This window comes from Ochlerotatus camptorhynchus, unplaced genomic scaffold (genome assembly GCF_037179485.1).
Source record: "Ochlerotatus camptorhynchus isolate MF236.1 unplaced genomic scaffold, CSIRO-AGI_Acam_v1.1 ptg000124l, whole genome shotgun sequence".
Classification (NCBI taxonomy): Eukaryota; Metazoa; Arthropoda; class Insecta; order Diptera; family Culicidae; genus Ochlerotatus; species Ochlerotatus camptorhynchus.
The window spans coordinates 3,296,804-3,318,674 of record NW_027040614.1 but is presented as its reverse complement, the minus strand read 5'-3'; the positions used below and the strand labels follow the sequence as shown (position 1 = coordinate 3,318,674).

The 21,871-nt window shown below is 39.4% G+C and overlaps 1 protein-coding gene across 5 annotated transcripts in view; it reads left to right on the top strand.

Annotated features, from left to right (window-relative positions):
• Positions 1-21,871, top strand: part of pod1 (coronin pod1) — a 52,017-nt gene that overhangs the window by 4,678 nt on the left and 25,468 nt on the right. Inside the window, exons 2-9 of one of the 5 annotated variants that reach the window (XM_065220354.1) lie at positions 11,716-12,046; positions 18,804-19,369; positions 19,441-19,994; positions 20,052-20,204; positions 20,429-20,923; positions 21,174-21,476; positions 21,567-21,584; positions 21,657-21,838. In XM_065220354.1, the coding sequence (XP_065076426.1) occupies positions 18,874-19,369; positions 19,441-19,994; positions 20,052-20,204; positions 20,429-20,923; positions 21,174-21,476; positions 21,567-21,584; positions 21,657-21,838 (2,201 nt within the window). In that variant the 5' untranslated portion in view covers positions 11,716-12,046; positions 18,804-18,873. The remainder of the gene's footprint in view (positions 1-11,715; positions 12,047-18,803; positions 19,370-19,440; positions 19,995-20,051; positions 20,205-20,428; positions 20,924-21,173; positions 21,477-21,566; positions 21,585-21,656; positions 21,839-21,871) is intronic. The other 4 variants (XM_065220355.1, XM_065220356.1, XM_065220358.1 and 1 more) reach the window with 4 other exon arrangements.

The following is a 21,871-nucleotide window of genomic DNA, read 5'->3' as shown; positions in this document are numbered from 1 at the left end:
TCTGCAGAATTCAATCAATTCTATAGATATACGGAAAATTTCGTAGAACCGACATCACTGACTTCCATGCAACGAGGGAAAAGCAACTGATGAAAAAATGGCATGAGCGAGGGATGCTCTGGTTGCACATCAATGCTTGGGAATATGGATGATAGATGGTGCTAGTGCGCATGCAAAATACGCTTGACGATATTTTTGAAGAATTTTCGTCTAAGAGTTATGTCTGTTTGTCTGTGGCTATAGGGAGGTGTCTTCTGCTAAATTTTTAGATTGTAGGGAGGTGTGGTCAAATTTTAAAATCAACAATTATTAGTGCTTATGTTGTTAAAATGCATCCAAAACATCAGTGTTGCAATAAACGCCAATTGATCAAACCATTATTCCGCAAGGAAAGTGAAATTTCATTCAGAATGCGCCACCTTCATGTCGATCACGATACTAATGTTATCGATCTTTCCTTTACCTTATTTCTTTTGAACTGCGTAGGGTAGAGCGCTACTTCGTCGATATCACCCATTTCCGTTCTATCGATCACAAAAGATCAATAATATCAATGGCTTCACTGTGCACAACTCAATAATACGTTTATTCCGATGCGTTAGTTCATTAGCTACAACATAAATCCTATTAGAGCGCATTGTATGAATATTTACGCTCATTGTTCTCAAAACAAAAGAAGCGCTCCTAGCGAATCCCCTTTTTCTACGTTTATCCGTAGGACGAAGAAAATCTAATGGCTTTTCAATGCGTTAGGACGGAATTGAAACTCATAGAACGAATTTAGAATCAAGAAGCAGTATTAGATTTTAAACAATGTCTCAACAATTTGTGACTGTTTATGAAATCCAATAGTACGTATGGCAAGGTGAATAAATTTAGAAGTCATCTTTGACATAAGTATTCCATTTTTTGTTCAAACCCGTTAAAAAAAGGCGGGTAAAGCGCGGGTTGTGCTTAGTAGAACGGAAATTAGATCAAAAACCCTACTGGGTCAATAAATGTTAAGGAAAAGTAATTTCTTTAGCATCCCGTGTCCTATCCCGTAGCACGTAGAAACGTCATTATTTTTCAGCTGCGTACCAGGCTTTAGACATAAGACAATGTTAAAGGCAGAACACACCAAATTTCAGATTTGAAAGCCAGCTAAATGGATTACTGGAAAAAGATCAGCAAAACTACAGCTGAACTGAACTCAGAGACGAACGGAGACTTAAGCCAAAAGTTCCAATCGAACCATCAAACGCGGTTCCAATCGAGCAATGTAAATAAACACGAACGCTTCACGAAGAAAAGCGTGGGAAGTATTGAGATTGGGGTTGAATTTAATTGTTGAGGTTGGTTGTCTTTATTAAGGAGATTTTCAGCCAGACGCTGGTTAACTGTTGAGATTTAAATAATTATAATTAATAATAATTATTCACCAGCTGTATTCTCGTTATGTTCTCACGAAATATTTGCTCCAGCACAACGAAATACATCTACACAGGCTCTGTAACAAAGATCAAGGCGTTTCCGGTGTAATTTTTCAAGATAGTAAAATTTGTGAAAGATTTCAAAACAGATTTACATACATGATAGGAAGCAACAATCGCAGATTGAATAGTTTTGTGCAACGCTCTGCAGAATATACCCTCCAATGCACAGTGGTCCAGAATGCAGATTTAGATGGAATGATATGTTTTGAGCCTGTAATTGAATCTTTAGACTAAAAGTCTCTTCTACAAAGTTGTTCCTTATAGTTAGGTCCTCATTTTTATGACAATGAATTCTAGGGTGGTTCTTATTATCATTAGAATCAAAAATCTAACTTTTTGTTTGAATAAATTAAGGTATACATTCTTTGGCAAAGTTAAAGCTGAGCTAATTTCAAGCAACTTTGTTGAAAACAACTTTTTTGTATCTCTTAAATTGGCCGATTTAGAGCTATTTTCTTGAATTGAGTTAGGGTGGCGCTAAAAAAAACAGTTATTTTGCTCTAGTTTTCTTATTTCAAATTTCTCAGCAAAGGTGTCTTCAAATGACTTTTAGATCTTAAGAAGTCGCAAATTTTTGCTGCAGAAAGCTTGCAAGAGTTATTGGCGTTTTTGTACTAAAAACATGCACTTTTCAAATGTTAATATCTCTGGTTGGGGCAAATAAAAAAAGTTTTTTTACGGCATTTGAAAGGACGTATGTTATTCTCAATAATATGAAAAAAATGGAGGTATGTTATATTTTAAACTCGTATAAAATCAATTTGAATTTATTCATATTTTTTTACTAAATTTGGGTATATCTTTTTTATCAAAAGAGATACAGACAACAAATTTCACTATAAAACATTCGCCTTAAAGAGTTTTAAAAGTCTCTAGAAGATGACTTTCATGAGAAATTTCAAATAAAAATGTTAGTGCTAAAAAACTATTATTTCCAGGAAATCCCTAAGTCAACTCCTAAAAATTACTCTAAGCGCCACCCTAACTCAATTCAAGAAAATAGCTCTTAATCGGCCAATTTAAGAGATACAAAAAAGTTGCTTTCAACAAAGTTGCTTGAAATTAGCTCAGCTATAACTTTGCCGAAGAATGTATGCCTTAATTTATTCAAACAAAAAGTTAGATTTTTGATTTTAATGATAATAAGAACCACCCTAGAATTCATTGTCATAAAAATGAGGGCCTAACCAGGCATGGAAAATCATTTGCATTCATTTCGTGCATTCATTTACATTCATTTGCCCCTAACTTTTAACATCAACAGAATTCCGCAAAATTATGCATGGAGTTTTTGTAGGTTTTGTTATTAGCTTTAACTTTTGTTAACAATTCAAATCCGTATCTCTTATGCATGACGAACCAGAGCGAACAGAATCCACTATTGTTTTTCAGTGAATGTATTTTACATTCACTGAAAAACAGTAACAAATTCTGCCCGCTCTAATTCGTGATGCATAAGAGATACAGATTTGACTTATGGGAAAAACTTGTAGCTAATAACAAAACCTACTAAATCTCAATACATCATTTTGCGGAATGCTGTTGATGAAAAAAGTTAGAGGCAAATGAATGTAAATGAATGCATGAAATGAATGTAAATGATTTTCCATGCCTGGGCCTAACTATAAAGAACAACTTTGTAGAAGAGACTTTTAGTCTAAAGTTTCAATTTCAGGCTCAAAACATATCATTCCATCTAAATCTGCATTCTGGACCACTGTGCAATGTGGTACATTTGGTTTCACTTAGAGTTGTCAAAAATTGATTCTTCATATACTTACATTGAATAGCGATACTACCGATACAGTTAAAAAAGTATTCATTTTAACATGATGCTGAAGCAGACGACAGTCGCTCAAATTAAAAGTCACTTGAAGTAAACACAAAATTGCGTTGGCAACCCGCAGAAAAAGAAATTAGTTGGCCGTGCAACCAGATTTACTTTTATTCTCTCCGCGCGTCTCTTATTTAACATCGTCTCTGACTGAATTGAAATCAATGAAAAACTGTCAAAGTGTTAGCGTCACAAGCAATCAAGTAACTTTTCCTAAAAGTAAAAATGGGTTGCCGTGAATTTTCATCTCAAATTATTCGATGATTTATTAATCCACTTGGTAGGTTGCCCAGTAATTCTGTAGGAAAATCCCTGTAGAATAACACTTATGTGTTTACTAGGTCAACCTCAACTATTGCCATGAGACATGCTCCCGATTTGATGAGAAGAATTATTCCTCGAGGACCTACCTAATACGATGGAGGTAGAGGAACCTGCCTATAAAAAATAATTTGAAGTGGAAACTGAAGAAAATTAAACAACACCCAGCAAGCTGCTAATAGAAAAGAGCCTTTCTGATATTTTCAGCGAAATCCTCGCAAATGTCAGATTTTAGGATTGCTGAAAAAATCGTTAAACAATATTGCTGAAGTCTTTGCTGATTTTCAGTAAAATTTTGTCATTTCGACAGTAGTTTGCTGGAAGATTCAGCAGCATTATCAGCATTAGTTGTCAAAATTTAAGTTCTCGTCTGAAACAAACACGCTAGGGAAGCAGGGTTATTTTAAATGGCTCATCTTTCAAATTCAAGTGAGTTTTCACCAATTGGCACATAGGCTACACACAGAATTATTGTGTTCTCAAAAACTGAACGTTCGGTAAAACTTTGACACCAGATTAACAGACAACGCATTGTGTACTTTTCACTGTAAAACATCGTCACTAAAACACTGTTGAATACACTGTAATGGGCACTATGCTGATCAGATGGCGGTAGTGTGTAAACGTTAAACGAAAGAAAATTGATTATTGAGTTCTCCAAGCCGGATCTCACGAACACTATATAATAATAATATAATTTTAAACGCACTAGCGTACACGGTGAAAAAAAAAACATCATGTTCATGTAAAGTGATTTGCTGTTGAATTTGCACTACTTGCCAAACATTGCAAATCGATGTGCAAATCCCTTGGAAGAGATCATATCGAAGCACGATGAAATCAACAGCAAATCACTTAATTTTAGATTGTATTGCACATCGTTGTTGATGTACTGTGCTTTGAACTCGAAATGTAAAGCATACTGATATTAAAAATCTATCACTTTAAATTTAACTAATTTATCCTTGGATTTCATGTTTGCTGAACATGGATTTAAATTATATTTTGCCTTGTTCATACTGCAAGGCTTGTTATATGTTATTCAGAATTTGACCATAGAACATATATCATATAACTACCCAGATCACATGTTTCCAAGTGATATTGAACAACATTACAAGGTTTATAGTAGAAGTAACATTGAGCAATCAATTTGATAAGTTTGACAAAGTTTTGTAATGTAACTTATCTGAATAATACACTATTATTGAATACAGCAAGAATTTTGTAATACTCGCGCTCTAGAATGCAAATTATTTTGGGTGGAAATGGAGAATTATCGCTTTCTTGCTCTTAATTATTTTGTTGTTGACTTGCCATCTTCGCGAGTAATGTTTAACAGGTGCTTTTTTGACATTTGCTTCTGAAAGCAAAACTAATCAAATTCAATGGATGAAAACAGTGGTGCCAATTCAAATGATAATCATTTTGATTTAAAGGTGTTATACAGTACATATTTTTCAACGACATCTCACTTTGTTTCAAAACGCAAATGACTTGAAAATCAATGAAAAATCACTTCGAGACGAGTCGAGACGATGTTCAATAAGAGACGCGCGAAGACTGAAGCCAAAAGTTTAAACGCGGTTCCAATCGAGCAATGTAAATAAACACGAGCGCTTCACGAACCGAAATCCAAAATTTCATCAATCTTGGTACACTGGAACTATTTTAAATAAGTATGATTACATTAGCAAAATTCACCATCTTAGCGCCCCTTGGTTGGACTTTGTATGGGAGCGAACTGTCAACGAATAGATTTAGTGTCAACGATCAAAAATTTAAATATTGATTTATAAATCGAGATGAATGTGTACGGGCTTGATAAAATTATCGCTGTGATCAGAAAATGAAGTTCTATCAGATGATGTATAAAAATCGGTATGTTTTTCGAAGTTAAACAACCCAATTGGATACTATTTGGCTTTTGGAATACAAATAAAAAACAAGTAAAATCTTTTGAGATTATTTTTTTATATTTACATCAATATCTAAAAGCAAATATTTTTTTTTTAAATTACAAAGCCGCTGATCGACCGTCAAATTTTTAATCTCTGGATTTCTATGGCTCATGAATACAAGGTCAAAACATTTTAAACCTATCATCTAGTTTTATTTGAAAATCGGGACAGTCTTCAAAAATAGTGATTTGCAATCGAGGGGGGCGACACATCTAAATCTCAATTCTAGATGCTCAACAAATCTCACACTAGCGAATCAATCTTCGAAAAATCTTCAATCATTTCTCCCATCTACTTGCATCGCACATCATCTTTTTGCAGAAAATCTTCAGAATCGTCATCAATCTTCTTTCTATCTACTCAGTGTGCATGCAGCTAACCACAGCAAAACACAATTTTTCCTGCATCGTAGATAGAGTCGCCCCTTTCGTTTACAATAGCATCATCAAATTAGCTAACTGGGCTGGAATATTTATGTTATTCGCCAGCAGTATTCTCGTTATGTTCTCACGAAATATGCGCTCCAGTGCAACGATAAACATATACACAGACCCTGTAACGTTGATCAAGGCGTTTCCGGTGTAATCTGTCAAGATAGTGAATTTGGTGAAAGGCTTTAAAAAAGGGATTTCTCGATTCCTTTTTTTAAAGCGACGTATCTGCATTTGTAAACGATGCATTTGATCGTCGCTTTAGCGTAACTGGTAGGTCACCCACGCATTCTAACACCACTATCAGGTAGTGATGGTAGTGTTAGCATGCGTAGGCGAGCTACCAGCTAAGCCAAATTGTGGTTTTATTCATACAAGGTAGGAAGCATAATTTTGCGCAACGCAACGCAACTGTAAAATATCCCCTCCAATGTAGTATATTTGGTTTTACCAAGGGTTTCACTCTGTGTTTTTAAAACTTGATTATTCTAATACTTCGTTACCGATACTACCGAAACGATTAAAAAGATATTCGCTCAAATTAAAAGTCACTCGAAGGAAACACAAAATTGCGGGTTGCCAAACCTTGCAGACAAAATACTTTGTTGGCCGTGCAACCAGATTTACTTTTATTCTCTCCAAGCGTCTTTTATAAAACATCGTCTCTGGACTATGCGTGCCACAGGCCTGATATTTTACCAGACTTCTTTCTGACAGACCAGGAATCAATTTTGACACTTTGATAAATTTTAAATTGGTGTTTGCTCGCATGGTATTCCAAACCCCCTGCAATGCGATCCAGTTCTTGAAACTACCGAAAACATCGGCAGCGCTGGTGATCCATAACGTATTTAAGCTCCAACCATGTAACATTAAATGCGGCAAAGGTTGCAACAAATGTAATGCCTTCAAAACCATTCTTACTTTCCCGCAATGGACAATTAAAAACGAATTTAGTTGTTTTCGAATTGACGAGCACAATTTGCGTGAATCATGCTTTCCTATAACGTTATCTAGAAAATTCTATCAATTTTCCGCAACGCGGCGCCACATGTACCAAGCTTAATCATAGAGGAAAAGTAGGAGCTGTCAGATTAGCACCAGAGCACCAGAGAAATTTGACTTCACTCGAGTTGTTCGCAGATGACAGGCGTTGCAGTTGTAGCGTTGTAGCGCAGTGCTTAGCGTTCTGTTGGAACTTTATCCGGGTGTCTACTCAATCCAAGGAATCAAATTCCCTGAGTTTTCCAGGTTTTTCCAGGTCGGATGAAAAAAATTCCAGGTGTGTGTGTGTGTGTGTCATCCTCTATCCCTCACCCAGCCGGGGGCGTTGGACAAGTAGAACTGCGAATAATTTGATCAAATCTTATGCTCCGTAATGGTGCCCTTTATGTTGTGAAGACTAGTACTTCAAAAAGGGTAACTTTTGAGGCAAGACAGGGTGTCCTCAACAAGTTAAGGGAACAGGATGCACTAGATGTCCACAACAGGTACAGCAAAACATCACATAGACGCCCTTATTCACACTAACTACTCAGGGGATAGAAGGTCAAGAAGAGCCACCGCCGCCAACTAAAGCTTGAACCGGGTACCTGGGACTCCCACGATATACCCGCGGCAATGGTCAGCAGACGATGCCCTGTGCGTATTTAGTATGTAATATGTTTTATTTGGATACACAAAATGTTTGAAGCCATGCGTCATCTAAACCATAATTTGCATCACCACAAATACACTTGTCAACAATCTTCAAGTGGAACGTGCTCATCAAATCACTTCACCCGGGAGCGCATTCCCGATGCTTCCACGCATATTTTTCTCTCCACTCCAACCACACAACAACCAAATATCACTTTTCTTCACTTTTCTTTTTCAAGACACTCCGTGCACAAAAGCAATGCACATCCCAAAACCCTAACAATAGATCAGCGCCGTGCTCATCCCCGCGTAAATGAAAAGAAATTAAAATTTTCACTCGCGATGCCACAAATTTTTGGTCCGGGAAAAACAATAAAACCACGCAGCGCCAAATCTTCTGATGCTTGCAATTTTGCAAACATGATGAATCATGTTTTCTTTCTTGATTCTAAAACTTCTCGGAAAGCGAGAAAACCACCATACTCACACACGTATAACCGTCCGGGAGGCAGAGTGCCAGCGCTAATCCGGCAAATGCAGCCGAAAACTATTAAAGAGAATGCACGCACAAAACAGAGAGAAAATTTAGATACAACCGTATCCAAAGGCGTTCAAAACTCGACTCCGGATGAAAAAAATTCCAGGTGCATACAAATTATACACATTATTATTTTATCGAACCCCTCTATTTGCTGGTATTCACACTGCTTGCACATGTCGAAAGAACTGTCAATTTAGATTTCAAAACAAAACTGTATCAGCAATCAAAAGTAAATACTTCCATCATGAATTACCGGAAAATTGCTCTAGTTTCGGCAGACGTATTTGCTTTTATTATTTTAAATAAAATGAGAAAGAGAAGGTGAACATTGTGGAGTAGGAAATGGTTGCTCAGAAGGAACACCGGCAGGGATTTGGCTCATCTTGTCCATCAAGAGCTGCGATATGAAGAGGAAAATGAATTTCAAAACTTCGCCCGGTATTCTAAAGTTTTTCTAATTTTTCTGAAGCTGTGCAAACATCTCTAAAGATCAGCGAACTTACCTGAAGGTCTGTAAATGTCTTTCAAAATCCAAGAACCGCAGTAAAATTCTTAACATTTATTTAAACATCTGCTAATTTTTGAGTCGATTTACGATCTACCCTCTGAACTTTTCTGAAGTTCCTAAAATTTATTTCAAATTCTGTAAAGTTTTCTGAAGTCCTGAATTTCTGCTCTAAAGATCTACGAACTGCCCTGAATTTCACAGTAGATCTCCGAACTTTCCTAAAGTTCTTTAAATTTCTTTGTGGATTCTTGATCTAAAGATCGGCGAACTTTCCCGAAAATCTGTGAGTTTTGCTGAAGTTTTGCAAATTTTTCTAAAAACGTACGAACTTTCTGACGTTCTACAGACTTCTCTTAAGGTCTATGGACTTCTCTGAAGTTCTTTAGATCTATCTATTTCCGACTACCATGGAGTTCTGCAAAATATTGCACTTTTGTACTTCGCTGCGATTTGTTTTTGGAATTGAGGTGCTTTTCTGACAGTTAACGAATTTTTCTGAAGATCTCACATTTGTGTGAAACTGTGAAACTTTCTGTCAAATTCCTGCAAATATCTTTAAAGTTCTGTAAAGTTGTCTTCAGCTCCGTAGCTCTATTCCCAAGATCTACAATTAAAAACTTGAGGCTCAATAAATTTCTCAGTAGATCTGCAAACTTCTCTGATGTTTTGTAAATTCCTCTAGGGTTACCCTGAAGATTTGAAAATTTCCTTGAAGATTACCTAAAGTTGTCAAAATTTATCTGAAAATATTTGAGCTTCTTTGAAGTTTTAAATGTCTCTCTCAAGATCTACAAATTTTCCTGAAATCGTGTAAATATTTTTTTTTTAATCCCTGAAGTTCTGCAATTTTTACTGAACATCCATTAACATTTCTGAGATTCTTGTGATTTTTTCTGAAGTCCTGTAATTTTTTTCAAAGCTATGTAGCTTTGTTCTGAAGATGTACGAACTTTTCTGATGTTGAATAATGTTTCGAGGATCTTTAAACTTCTGTGAAATACTTTATATTTCACTGTAGATTCTTGGACTTGTCTGAAGTTATGCGAATTTCCCTGAAGATTTGTAAAATTTCGCTTATAGTTTTACAAATTGATTTGAAATTATTTTTGCTTTCTTGAAGTTTTGAAAATTTCTTTGAACATTTATCTGAAGATCTACGACCTCTCTTGTGATTTTGTTTTTATGAATTTCTGTTAATAACTTTTAATTTGTTTGTAGGTCTGTTCTCAAGATCTACGAACTACCCTGAAGCTCAACAAATTTCTCAGTAGATCTCCGACCCTCTCTGAAGCTCAAAAAAATTCTATGTTGGGTCTCAGACCTGCTGTCTGGCATGCTTATTCTTATACAATACATGTTTCGTATGCTTCCTTTTGAGGGTTGCCAGTCTCTCTTTTTCGGCTGTTTCCTTTTTACGACGATTTTGATCCTCCACATACAAATCAGCGAAGAGCGAGCGTGACAAGACTCTCTGAATGAACTTGTCTCGTTCGCACACGTTGTCTTAGCTGTCAGATGCTTGTCAAGTCCAGTGTCCTTAAAAAACGTTTCGAGAAACTGAACGAAAAACTTCTTTTGAATTACGAATGAAGTGATAATTGGAAGATTCCCTGAGTGGAACCAAAATTCCCTGAATATTCCAGGTTTTTCCAGAAAAAATAAAATTCCCGGTTTTCCAGGTTTTCCAGGTAGTAGACACCCTGTTATATGCACTTCTTGGAAGTGCAAAGTGAGTTTTATCGTTGAATGCGGAACTTTTGGCTGCTTGGGCGTTGGTCCCCGCCCAAATAACAATTTTCACCTTGTAAACGCTTTACTCATTTCATTTATACAGGTTCAAGCTGTATTCAGCTGTATTGAGCTGGAAATGCTCCATAGCATCGCTTATTACGGGACTAAATCCGCTTTGTTCAATGTCTCGAGGGGCAATGCTTACAAAGGTGGCTATTGCTATGCGTGTCTGATAATCTACAATACTTCCTTGAACAGTTGTTCATATCAGCGCCTCCAAACAAGCTAATGAGTCATTAACAAAGAGTCTCACTGTAGAATGATGTCATCAAGAGTCATCATGTTGAACGAACAGGCCAACCGGGCTCACAGTAGCTCACCGTACCTGCCAATTTTGGCAACACACGCACAGTCGATATCCAAATATGGGCATGGGCGATGGGTTTGCACCTGACTTGGGTGAACCACCCCGAGCCTTATTGCATGTTCCTGTGCTGCATGTAACAGCCGCCTCAAGAGAGCAGATTTCCGTGAAATTTGATCGAAACTCACTTCTCGCTATCGATAGCTGCTTGTGTAAAACGGCACCTATTGAGATAGTGAAGATGTACGGTGTATGATTAAGTACCAATTGTAGGCAAACTTCCTCCGGGGACCGCGGCGGTGCGGGGCCACAAACGAGCGCCCAATAAAAGAACGCAATTAGATCGTTCAAAGGCGTGCAGTAGCAGCAGCAGCAGCAGATATACAGTTGGTGTTGCTCAAAGAAGCGCCACGACGACGAGGAGGCGCGGCGGCGGAGTCGGGGAAGCAAACCAATTAGATCCGCAAATCAATTTCATTCCTTCACATACCTATCAATTTTTCCGCAACTTCGTTTTCGCTTTCCAGCGGCGGCACACTTTTCGTAAATTTCATCATCATCATCTTCTTCTTCTTCGTCTTCTTCATCCAAATGGCAACAATAAGAACAAAAACAACAACAACAAATAATAGTTTGTAATAGCTAGAAGAAGGGAACGCACGAACATCCCGTGTCTCGAACTCGATCAGGTTTCATTCGAACATCAGGGATCCCGTTGAAACGGTTATTACAAACCGGAAGAAGAATCACACATGTGGTGCGCACCTCAAATTCCTATTGTTTAAAGGGAAGTGATAAGTGGTGCCATATTTTTTTTCTTTCTTTTGTATTTCCGTTGGGGGAGGAATCACACTCGAGTTTAAGCAGCCATAACGACAGTGCATATAATCCCGGTTGTGCTCAATCTCCAGAAAAACGGTTCCGGTGGTGCAGACAGCTGATAGACAGACTCTCCTCCTGCTGCCAGGCCCAAAAGTATAGTAATCGCAGCTCCTCCTCTTGTGTGATATAGAGAGAGAGCAAAGAAGACAAGTGCGCGCGCGAAGCTTAGCCAAAGAGGGCAATCAAGTGAATTAATCAAGCGTGTTTGTGTGTTTTGCTCGGCCGACCGACCGACCGATCGACCCATCTGAAGAAGGGTGGTGGCGCAGACGAGACGAAAACGAAGACGACGGAGTCGAGCACGCGCTTGAGTCCGCCAAGTGGAAAACGTGATCCGGTGGAAAATTGTACTGAAATAGTGTAAGCAAAGTTTCTTGGGTTTGGTGACATAAATAAGCTTTTGTGCCTGATTGGTAGGGATTAGTTATTGGCAAGCTGAAGTTGGATTTGCTGTGATTCTGAAGCCCTGAAGGATTAGCTGATTGAAGGAAATCGATCGGGAACTCCGACAGGTTTGGACATGATTTTTTCGTTAAACATTTGCCTAAATACAGCACACCCAACCGGGGAATGTAAGATTCTTTGACGGTTGTGTTTAAAAGATATACAACAGGACCAGAAATGAATCATCGTCTAGGCTTTTGAAATAATTTTATTAAATTGTCTCTTTAATTTTAACAGCTTAGATGCCAGATTTAATAAGGCCGTTACAAATATTTAAAAAAAAAATTACAAGCCGTAAAGAAATAAAACGAATTCATGTTTTGTTAATCAGACGTTTTCGAAACAAACGCTTCAATTAATTAAATTTAACATAAGTTTCCAAATAAGGGAGCATGCATTAAGTACGTCACGCGAAATTGAAGTAAAATCAATCCCTCCTTCCCTCATTCGTCACGTTTTTCCTATACCTAATAAATTGCTTGCCAGACATTTGTAAACCCCACCCCCATCCTCCTCCTTAGAGCGCGATGTACTTAATTAATGTTAATTAATTAAAGTGGCGTTGCCCTTACCTGTGCACAAACTCTCAAATAGTTTAGGAACAATCCATAAATGACGTAGAATTATTTTTGACTAATTTAAGCTCCCCTTCTCTCTCGTAGCGTACCTTATTCTACCTAAAAGGGTAATATGCTAAATGTTGTACAACTTAAGCACGTTTTTTTTTGTTATTTTGCGTATTCGCGAGGCTGAAAGCGTATTTGAATTCGACCAGCGATCAAAATTCGCGCTCATCTGCAAGATAAGCGAAGCATCACTCAAGCTGCTTTTCGCAGAGCTGAGAATAGACTATTGAAGAATCAAAGTGACGGTTGACTCACGTGACAATTGAAGAATCAAAGTGACGATTGATGGCGAGTGGGTGAAAATGGTATTGACGTTTTGATATGTGTCTTAAAACTAGGTGTCGCATGACCACTTTTGGCTTTGCTTTGATTCGCGAATTGGCGAGTCAAAGCTAAGCCAAAACTGGTCGCTTGAACCTAGTTTTCAGATCAGCAATTACAAAAAATGATGATGTACTCAAAAAAGGTCATGCAATTTGACAGATATCAAAACGTCATTACCATTTTCACCCACTCGCCATCTGTGAGTCAATCGTCACTTTGATTCTTCAATATTTGTATCTCTCATTCTTCAACGATTATTAATTTTCCTCTCCCATCCAAACCATGAAAATATCACTCTCTCAAATTCGGTGAGAACACTTTTTCACCTCTCATTGGACACCGAAAATATTCCATAGTGTGTGGTGTGGCTGGAGTCCAAGTAGGCGTGCAGCATCTTAGCGTTTGATCCCAATGCGATGTAAGGTCTGTCTCTACAATAATCCGGACACATCAAAACACAAATTTCGCATTATATTTCAATTGTTGTTGCTCATTTCAGATTTATGGGATATGATTTAAAAATTCACGAAGTCAAAACAAATTTATTCGGTATTTGCATAAAATTTTCGAACTTTGCGCTTAACTCCATCCATTAGGGTTTGTACAGATTTCTCAGATACCATGATGGCCGTCTTTGTCCAAATTTGTTGGAAGTGTTTGATATCTTTGATTCCCTGCTTCTTTCCAGAAAGCTTCCGCTTCATCAGAGCCCAATATATCTCGATTGGACGTAACTCTGGATAATTTGGCGGATTTGCGGTTTATTTTTTTTGGTACAATATTCACTTGATTTGCTTCGCAGCATAATGGGATTATGCCAAATCGGGCCAGATCAGAGGGTTTTTCTTAGTGGCTTTTGATGAAGAGTAGCAATCGCTTCTGCAGCCTATCTTTCTGGTAAATCTGCTTGTTGATTGTGCTTGTAGTGACGCAGGATTTACTCTTTCGGCCACACGTGCATATAGCTTGCCATATAAGGTATTTTTTGGGAAATTTCGATGCCTTCTTTGTCCTGAAATACTCAGTTGTAGCATTTTTGGCCATAGCAGAATAGAAAGTCAGTCCTGGAAGCTGCTTGAAATCCTCCAGGACAGAAGCTTCATCGTTCATAATGAAAACTTCGTCAAATAATCGCTGTTCAAACGTCAAGCCCGTGATTTTGCTGTCAAATTCTGTTTTTTGTTGCGATTTGGAACTGTTTTTACTTTATACGGCTTCAGCCTCAAACCCGTAAAAAAAGAACGACAGAGGTACCATACAATAGAATTTATTGTACTTAAAATAAATTATATTGTCCGCACCGATAAAATAACCATAGAATTTATTGTTTCCACAATAGAATCTATGGTAAACAGTGTGTAAAACAGTCAGGTACAATGAGTCATTTTCATATGAATATGAACTGCCATCTGCCTCATCATTCACTGCCTCGTGAGAGTCTGAATCATTGAGAGGTAAACAAGTCACTGAACACGAACAGAACGTAAAATTGACTGATTAGGCTGAGTCAACCGGTCAGCACTCGTGACTATTGCAGTTACCGTGGGGACGTAATTTGTGATTAGCCCCGGTCCCTTTCAAATTGTATCATTATTTGCGTACGGCCATTATATTTGAAATGACATTTCACATTCATCTAGTGGTGGCCAATTTTCATTCGAATAATCGATTAATCGATTAACGAACCGAAAAGTAAAATATTTGTAATCGGTTATATGATGCCGATATAAGCATTAACTTCTCCAGAGGATCATCACCGATCGTTTCAAGCATGTGCTGCACTCTAGTTGGTGGAAAAATGACACCACAGCGAACAAAAAATAATCGATTAGTTGTTAATCGGGTAATTAAAAAATGGGACATTTCTGATTTTGGTGTGTTTGTTTTGATAAAAATGAGCGCAAAATTTCATCTCTACCGAGGGGGCAGCAAAACCACAAAATTACCTTGAATACGGGGGGTATTCATTGGATGAAAGGGACCGTGAAAGAGGACACTAAAATAGAAAGTTTTTCTTCCGACAGTTTCATCAACCGGTGAACACTCGTGTTTATTTCAGTTACCATGGAGACGTAATTTGTGATTAGCCCCGGTCCCTTTCAAATTGTATCATTATTTATGAACGGCCTTATATTTGAAATGACGTTTCACATTCATCTAGTGATGTCCGATTTTCATTCGAATAATCGTTTAATCGATTAACGAACCGAAAAGTAAACTATTTATAATCGGTTAGATCATGCCGATATAAGCATTAACAATTCCACAGGATCATCACCGATCGTTTCAAACATGTGCTGCACTCTCATTCGTGAAAAAATGGCAGCACAGCGAACAAAAAATAATCGATTAGTTGTTAATCGAGTAATTAAAAAACGGGACATCTCTGATTTTGGTGTGATTATTTTGATAAAAAAGAGCGCAAAATTTTATCTCTACCGAGGGGGCAACAAAACCACAAAATTACCTTGCATACGGGGGGTATTCATTAGATGAAAGGGACCGTGAAAGAGGACACTAAAATAGAAAGTTTTTCCTCCGACAGTTTCATCTTAGTATTCTTCTTTGATAAAATGGTGCTAGATGGTTTTCAAAGTGATGACAAGATGACAAATCAATGTTTATTTTGAGTAATTGAGCAATTTACTTCTGTTTACATCATATTTACGATACAGCCAAGGGCGTATCCAGGTTTCGAACTTGGAGGAAGCGAAAAAAAAATTACTATGGAAAATTTGGCCAAATTCAATTTCACCGAAAGCCTTTGTGTTGCTGCCCCCTCTGGCTACGCCTGTGAGCATTGATGGAGCCGTGAAATGAAATGAATATATCTTATGAAAGTTCACCTGGAAAAGTAAAAGATGCACATCAGTCTGATCGTAAAAACGTTTTCTTCTTCAATTCGAATGTTATATTGGAAGGATTTTACCGAAGACAACATATCAAAAGACTGGCAACTCTACCATTTTCTCATACGACCGCTATGAGACCGGCACAATCGCATCATCTGCCGCTCAAAGGTAAATGCTTCGAACGAATTGCCTTCACTCGAGCGCAGCTCTACTGTATCTGCCGCTTGGATTCTGGCAGAGTTGCCAGTCTTCTTGATTAGATATCTTCGATTTTACGCAGGCTTGATGAAAATTATGATTTAATTCAAAGTGTTTTTTATGTTACTTCATACGCGAAGTTAACGATTTTCAGAGTTGGTTGGAAATGCTAACATGAAGCTTTAGTGTGATGATTTATTAGCTAGAGAATGATCTTTAGAAGAGGGTAGGTGGATAGTTCCGTTAGAGTACGGCAGTATGAAAATTGAATAGAAGTTGAAAATGAGCGAAGGGCCATTAAAGCGACAGTTTTCAAGATAGACGCACATTTTTGCCTAGCCCGTACGATGTACGCGGGGACTTGAAGTATGTCTCCAAGTAACAACTCAAGGCGGGAGTAGCCGTCAACAATGCTGATGATGGTACAGCACGCAACAACCACCCTACTGCTTTCTCTCTGAGATGATCACGTTGGTCATGACGAGAGGAGCAACACAATAGTTGGGTAAAGAAGAACTGCATTATAACACACCATCGACTGGAAATGCTCTCGCGACGTGGGGCTTTAGGTAGTGATGAAAACGTCGCTAGAACTATTCCACAGCCGCAGTCAGTTTATGAGCAACAAGAGGGACGCACATTTTTGCCTGTGGACTTGGAGACATACTTCAAGTCCCCGCGTACATCGTACGGGCTAGGCAAAAATGTGCGTCTATCTTGAAAACTGTCGCTTTAATGGCCCTTCGCTCATTTTCAACTTCTATTCAATTTTCATACTGCCGTACTCTAACGGAACTATCCACCTACCCTCTTCTAAAGATTATTCTCTAGCTAATAAATCATCACACTAAAGCTTCATGTTAGCATTTCCAACCAACTCTATGATTTAATGCTAATTTTCAAGAATTTTATCTGCAGTCTGTTAACATTATCATCATCATGCAGTGGCGACATCTGCGTTGAGCTTTTACGGCAATCTCCTAATTGTCCAAAACTGGTTTAAAACGCTGTCCAGACTGGAGAGTTATAACATGTTATAACGGTTGTCAAATAATTGCAACACAGGAACCACCATCAAGATAGCGCTATAACATGTTATAACTCTGTAGTCTGGACGTACTATAAAACGCTTTTACAACGCTCGAAACTTCTGAGGTGAGTGTGACTATTGTCAGCTGCCTCTTTTTCTTCGGCAACCTTTCCATTTGTATTGCGCGTTTATCAGCTGTTCTATTATCGGTAAATCTAAATCAGCAGCATTGTATAGTGCGTATATTTCGTTTCAAGAAAATCCTGGCAACATCTGTTAGCTCAGTCGTAAAAAGCTCATCAGATTGAGGCTTATAGAATAAGGAATGGTTTGAATACACCCAGTGAAGTGTTTTGGTGAGAAATTACAGTGAAATTACCGAACAGAATATCTATCTATAAACATAGATTCTCCCATTACACAGTCGATAAAAGCGCACCTATACAGCAAGATTATGCTGAAGGAACCTGGGTTTTCTTTCAGGTTCTATCTAGTAATTTTTCGGGTTGAACAAACTCTCAGCTACCCTAGGCGTATATAGGGGAAAGTGGGGCAATATGGCCAATGGGGCTACGTGGCCACCCGCTTAAAAATCAACTTATTGACCATATTTTGCATTACGGCTTTAACATTTAAGTCTAACAAAATACTTTTCTCTAGAGCAAATATTCGAAAAATGTTAGACTAGGTCAAAATGTCAAAACTGTTACAAGATTTCTGAATCAGAAAATAATGTCAGTAGTTTCTTATAACATATTGTTGATATTCCTTCAACAGCTTTATAAATGATCATTGGTTTCTTATATGACATGATGTTTTTTATAGTTTTCAATAAACATTAAAGTTTTTTTTTAATAAAATATTATATAAGTCCATTTTGGTGCTCAACCACTGATATTTGAAAGATTTTCCACTTAAATTCTTCAATTTTGCATTATTTCTATTATAAATATGACTGTGTCATATGAAGTCACGTTTTGAAGCAGCTGCTTTGGTAAAAAATCAGTCATTCACAAGTCTGAAAAAAATATAGCCCTAAATAGGCAGTACTTCTTAAATTTAATTTATTCTACAGAAAATACTTGCTTATTTTAAATCTGTTCCTTGTTGACCCTTCATAAAGCCTCAAGAGAGCAGAATATTCTTTTCCGTTGTTTTTTAAAGTCGCTCATACCACCCCGACAGTATGCTAATTTTACCCCAACGGTTTAATTTCGGTTACAAAACGAATATTTTTTAAATCTTCTTTCATAAGGTTCAAAAGTTTACTTTCAATATTCAATTTGTATTCATGATGTAAATAGGGCTTGAAACTATCCATTTGGTTAAACATCATTCGAATTTCCCACTGAATTTTGTATGATTAGTGATGATTTTCTTAAGGTGGCCAAACTGCCCCACTTTCCCCTACTAATGCCAAAATGTCGCAGGCTTAGAAAACTCTCAGCTAACAGCTGCAGAAGTGCTCAAAGAAGTGTTGAAGAGTCAGCGTAAAGTTTCAGTGGGAACGTAATAAAAAGCCAAAGAAAGGTCTCTGAAACTCAAAACTTCTAGAACAGAATCACAACAAATCAAACGTTCGAATTTCAACTGATAAAACCCCAACTACACTAACCTATACCAATTCATATTTCCCAACGTAGGTAGTCCCGTTGAACAGCCGAACACCGACAATCCCCAAGCTAAGGCCGACCACCCGCACACCCTCGAAGCATGGCATGGCGATTTAAGGCCTCGAAATACAAGAACGCAGCTCCGATCGTACCCAAGCCGGAGGTATGCATCCGGGACATTTGCGTGGGGTCCTACCAGACCTACGGTAACAACATCGCAGCATCGGCGGCATTCATCGCCTTCAACTGGGAACATGCGGGCTCCAGCGTGGCCGTGCTTCCGATCGATGACTGCGGTCGGAAGAGTAAAACCATGCCTCTGCTGCACGCACACTCGGATACGGTGACGTATCTGGACTTTTCGCCATTTCACGATGGACTGCTGGCCACGGGATCGCAAGACTGTCTGGTGAAGGTGTGGCACATACCGGAGAAGGGGCTGGAAAACTCGATCTCCAATCCGGAGTGCACGTTCTCCACCAAGCAGCGGAGGGTGGAGACGGTAGGATTCCATCCAACGGCAGACTGTTTGCTGTATTCGACGGCCATGGGCTGCGTTAGTCTTTGGGATTTGACCTGTCAGCAAGAGTCTTTTTGTGAGTATTTTTCTATGCAAGGATGGTGGGATAGGTAGTTGGGATTAATGTTCTTATTTTTTGTCGAATAGCGAACAATCAACACCCGGAGGTGATTCAGTCGCTCAGTTGGAAACAGGACGGCAAAGTCTGCGCGACCAGTTGTAAGGACAAAATGGTTCGTATTCTGGATCCCCGAGCGGAGACACCCATTTCGATGATCGCCGAAAGTCACCAAAGCATCAAAGACTCCCGGGTGGTATGGTTGGGCGATCAGAATCGTATCCTGACCACGGGTTTCGATGCCGCCCGACTGCGACAGGTTATCATAAGAGATTTGAGGAACTTCTCCGTACCGGAGAAGACGCTGGAACTGGATTGCTCAACCGGGATATTGATGCCGCTGTTCGATCCGGATACGAACATGCTGTTCCTGGCAGGTAAAGGTGATACTACTATAACTTACTTGGAGGTGACGGACAAGGATCCGCACCTGATCGAGGGAATCCGACACTCGGGAGAGCAGACCAAGGGAGCCTGTTTGGTACCGAAGCGGGCGCTCCGCGTGATGGAGGGTGAGGTGAACCGTATCATGCAGCTGACGTCTAACTCGGTAATACCGATCATGTACCAAGTGCCGAGGAAGGTGAGTTAAACACTGACTGGGTTTAAGGCGGTGAACGATGATTTTGAATATTTGTAGACCTATCGAGACTTCCACAGTGACCTGTACCCGGATACCAATGGGTTCAAAACCGAACTGACGGCCACGCAGTGGCTCAATGGAGTCAACATGACCGTTCAGAAGATTAGCCTCGATCCGGCGAAGCGCGAGCTGGGTGAACAACCAATTATCGTAAGTATCCGCTCGGTGGAACGTCTAAAACGCTTTTAAAGCCCTGCTCCCTTTTGTGTCACTAACCGAATGTTTGTACAGACAACTCAAAAAATATGCATCTCATCTATGTTTCTCTACCATTCTTTCCTATTCTAATTGCTGACCTCCCCGTTCGGTTCTTCTGTCCACTAAAACCAAAAATCTTAAAATTCCAAATTGGTATCCTCCGCGGCAAATGTCAGATCTTGAGAGGTAACCTGAACGAAGTAGTCAAGAACATTGCCAACAAATCGAAAACGGCGTCCACCACAACTAGCACGGCAACCAAGATCGACCAGGAAACGACGATCGTGAAGCCGGCTTTCGTCCCGATCAAGGACAAAATCAAACAAATGGAACAGCAATCGCATAGTGAAAAGAGCGAGTTCGAGCAGAAGTTCAAGGAGGTCACCTCGAACAAGAACACGGAAAATGCGAACATAGTTATCGAACCGAAGCCTTGCTACACCGAGAACGAAAGCAACGGTAACCATCCGGATCAGCTGGGTTCGGAGGACCAGGACGGCAACGTCGACGAGACGATTCAGACAGGGGAGGTTACACCCCCGAAGCCACTGCCGAGGACATCCAGGAACAATTCAGTTACCGATCAACCGATGGGATCGGCCGAGGAGGTCCCCGTCGTTCCGGCACCTCGTCCCGTGGCCAGACCGCGCATGTCCACCACAGGATACAAGGTTTGACTCGATTGGAGTTGTCCCGAGTGTGTTTGAGTTTGTTTCCACTGAGTTCTGGTTGTTGTTTTGTTGTTAGACCTGCACGATCACACTTCTTCCGTTAGATGCGCACGATCGCCTAGATTTCTTTTCAGTTTTCCAGTTAACATATCTTCCAATATGTTGACCTTTCTGCTTTTCGTAGAGGTTGCAGTTCATGTGAAAACTCTTGACCGATTATGTAACACGGATGTTGATTTTGCATTTACAGCCCCGCCTCGGACCGAAGCCATTCAGCAGTACGGGTTCATCGGGTGACTTCTCCTTCGATAAGGTGTTCAACGTTCCTCAGGCTCCCGGTTCGGAGAACGGGGATTCCCTGAGGGATTCGAACGACAACACCCAGGAGAACAGTCTGGTGTCGAACGGAAGCGTGGAGGAGACACACGAAAACGGAAACTGCAAGGATTCGGAAGCATTCGCGGAGATGACCACCGAAGAGATTGTCATGCGACCTAAGGATCCCGAAGAGGACGACAAACCGCGGATCATTTCGACCGCAGAACGAAGAAAGGTAATTTCGATACCCTCGAAGTGACAATAGTAACTAACAGAACTAATCGATAACTGTTTCTCCCAAATGCAAACTAACCTCTAACTGTAGTCCGGAGATCGCGAAAAGGTTAATATGTGAAATTTTGAACGATCTCGATGGCCTTACCAATCTCACCGAATTGCCATTTTCCTTTTGTAGATATTCGAATCCAAAGTCTCCACGGAAGCCGAGGACCAATTCGACGCCGCAGCGGAGGACAAACCGAGCCAGTTCGAACGGTTGAGCGGCCAGCGAACGAGCATAGCCGAACGACGCCGGATGTACGAGAATCGATCGCAGAGCGTCCAAGAAGAGAAGCCAGCTTCGCCAGTTCCTCTCAGGTAAATTCTGCTCTACTCTCTACCATTTGATCA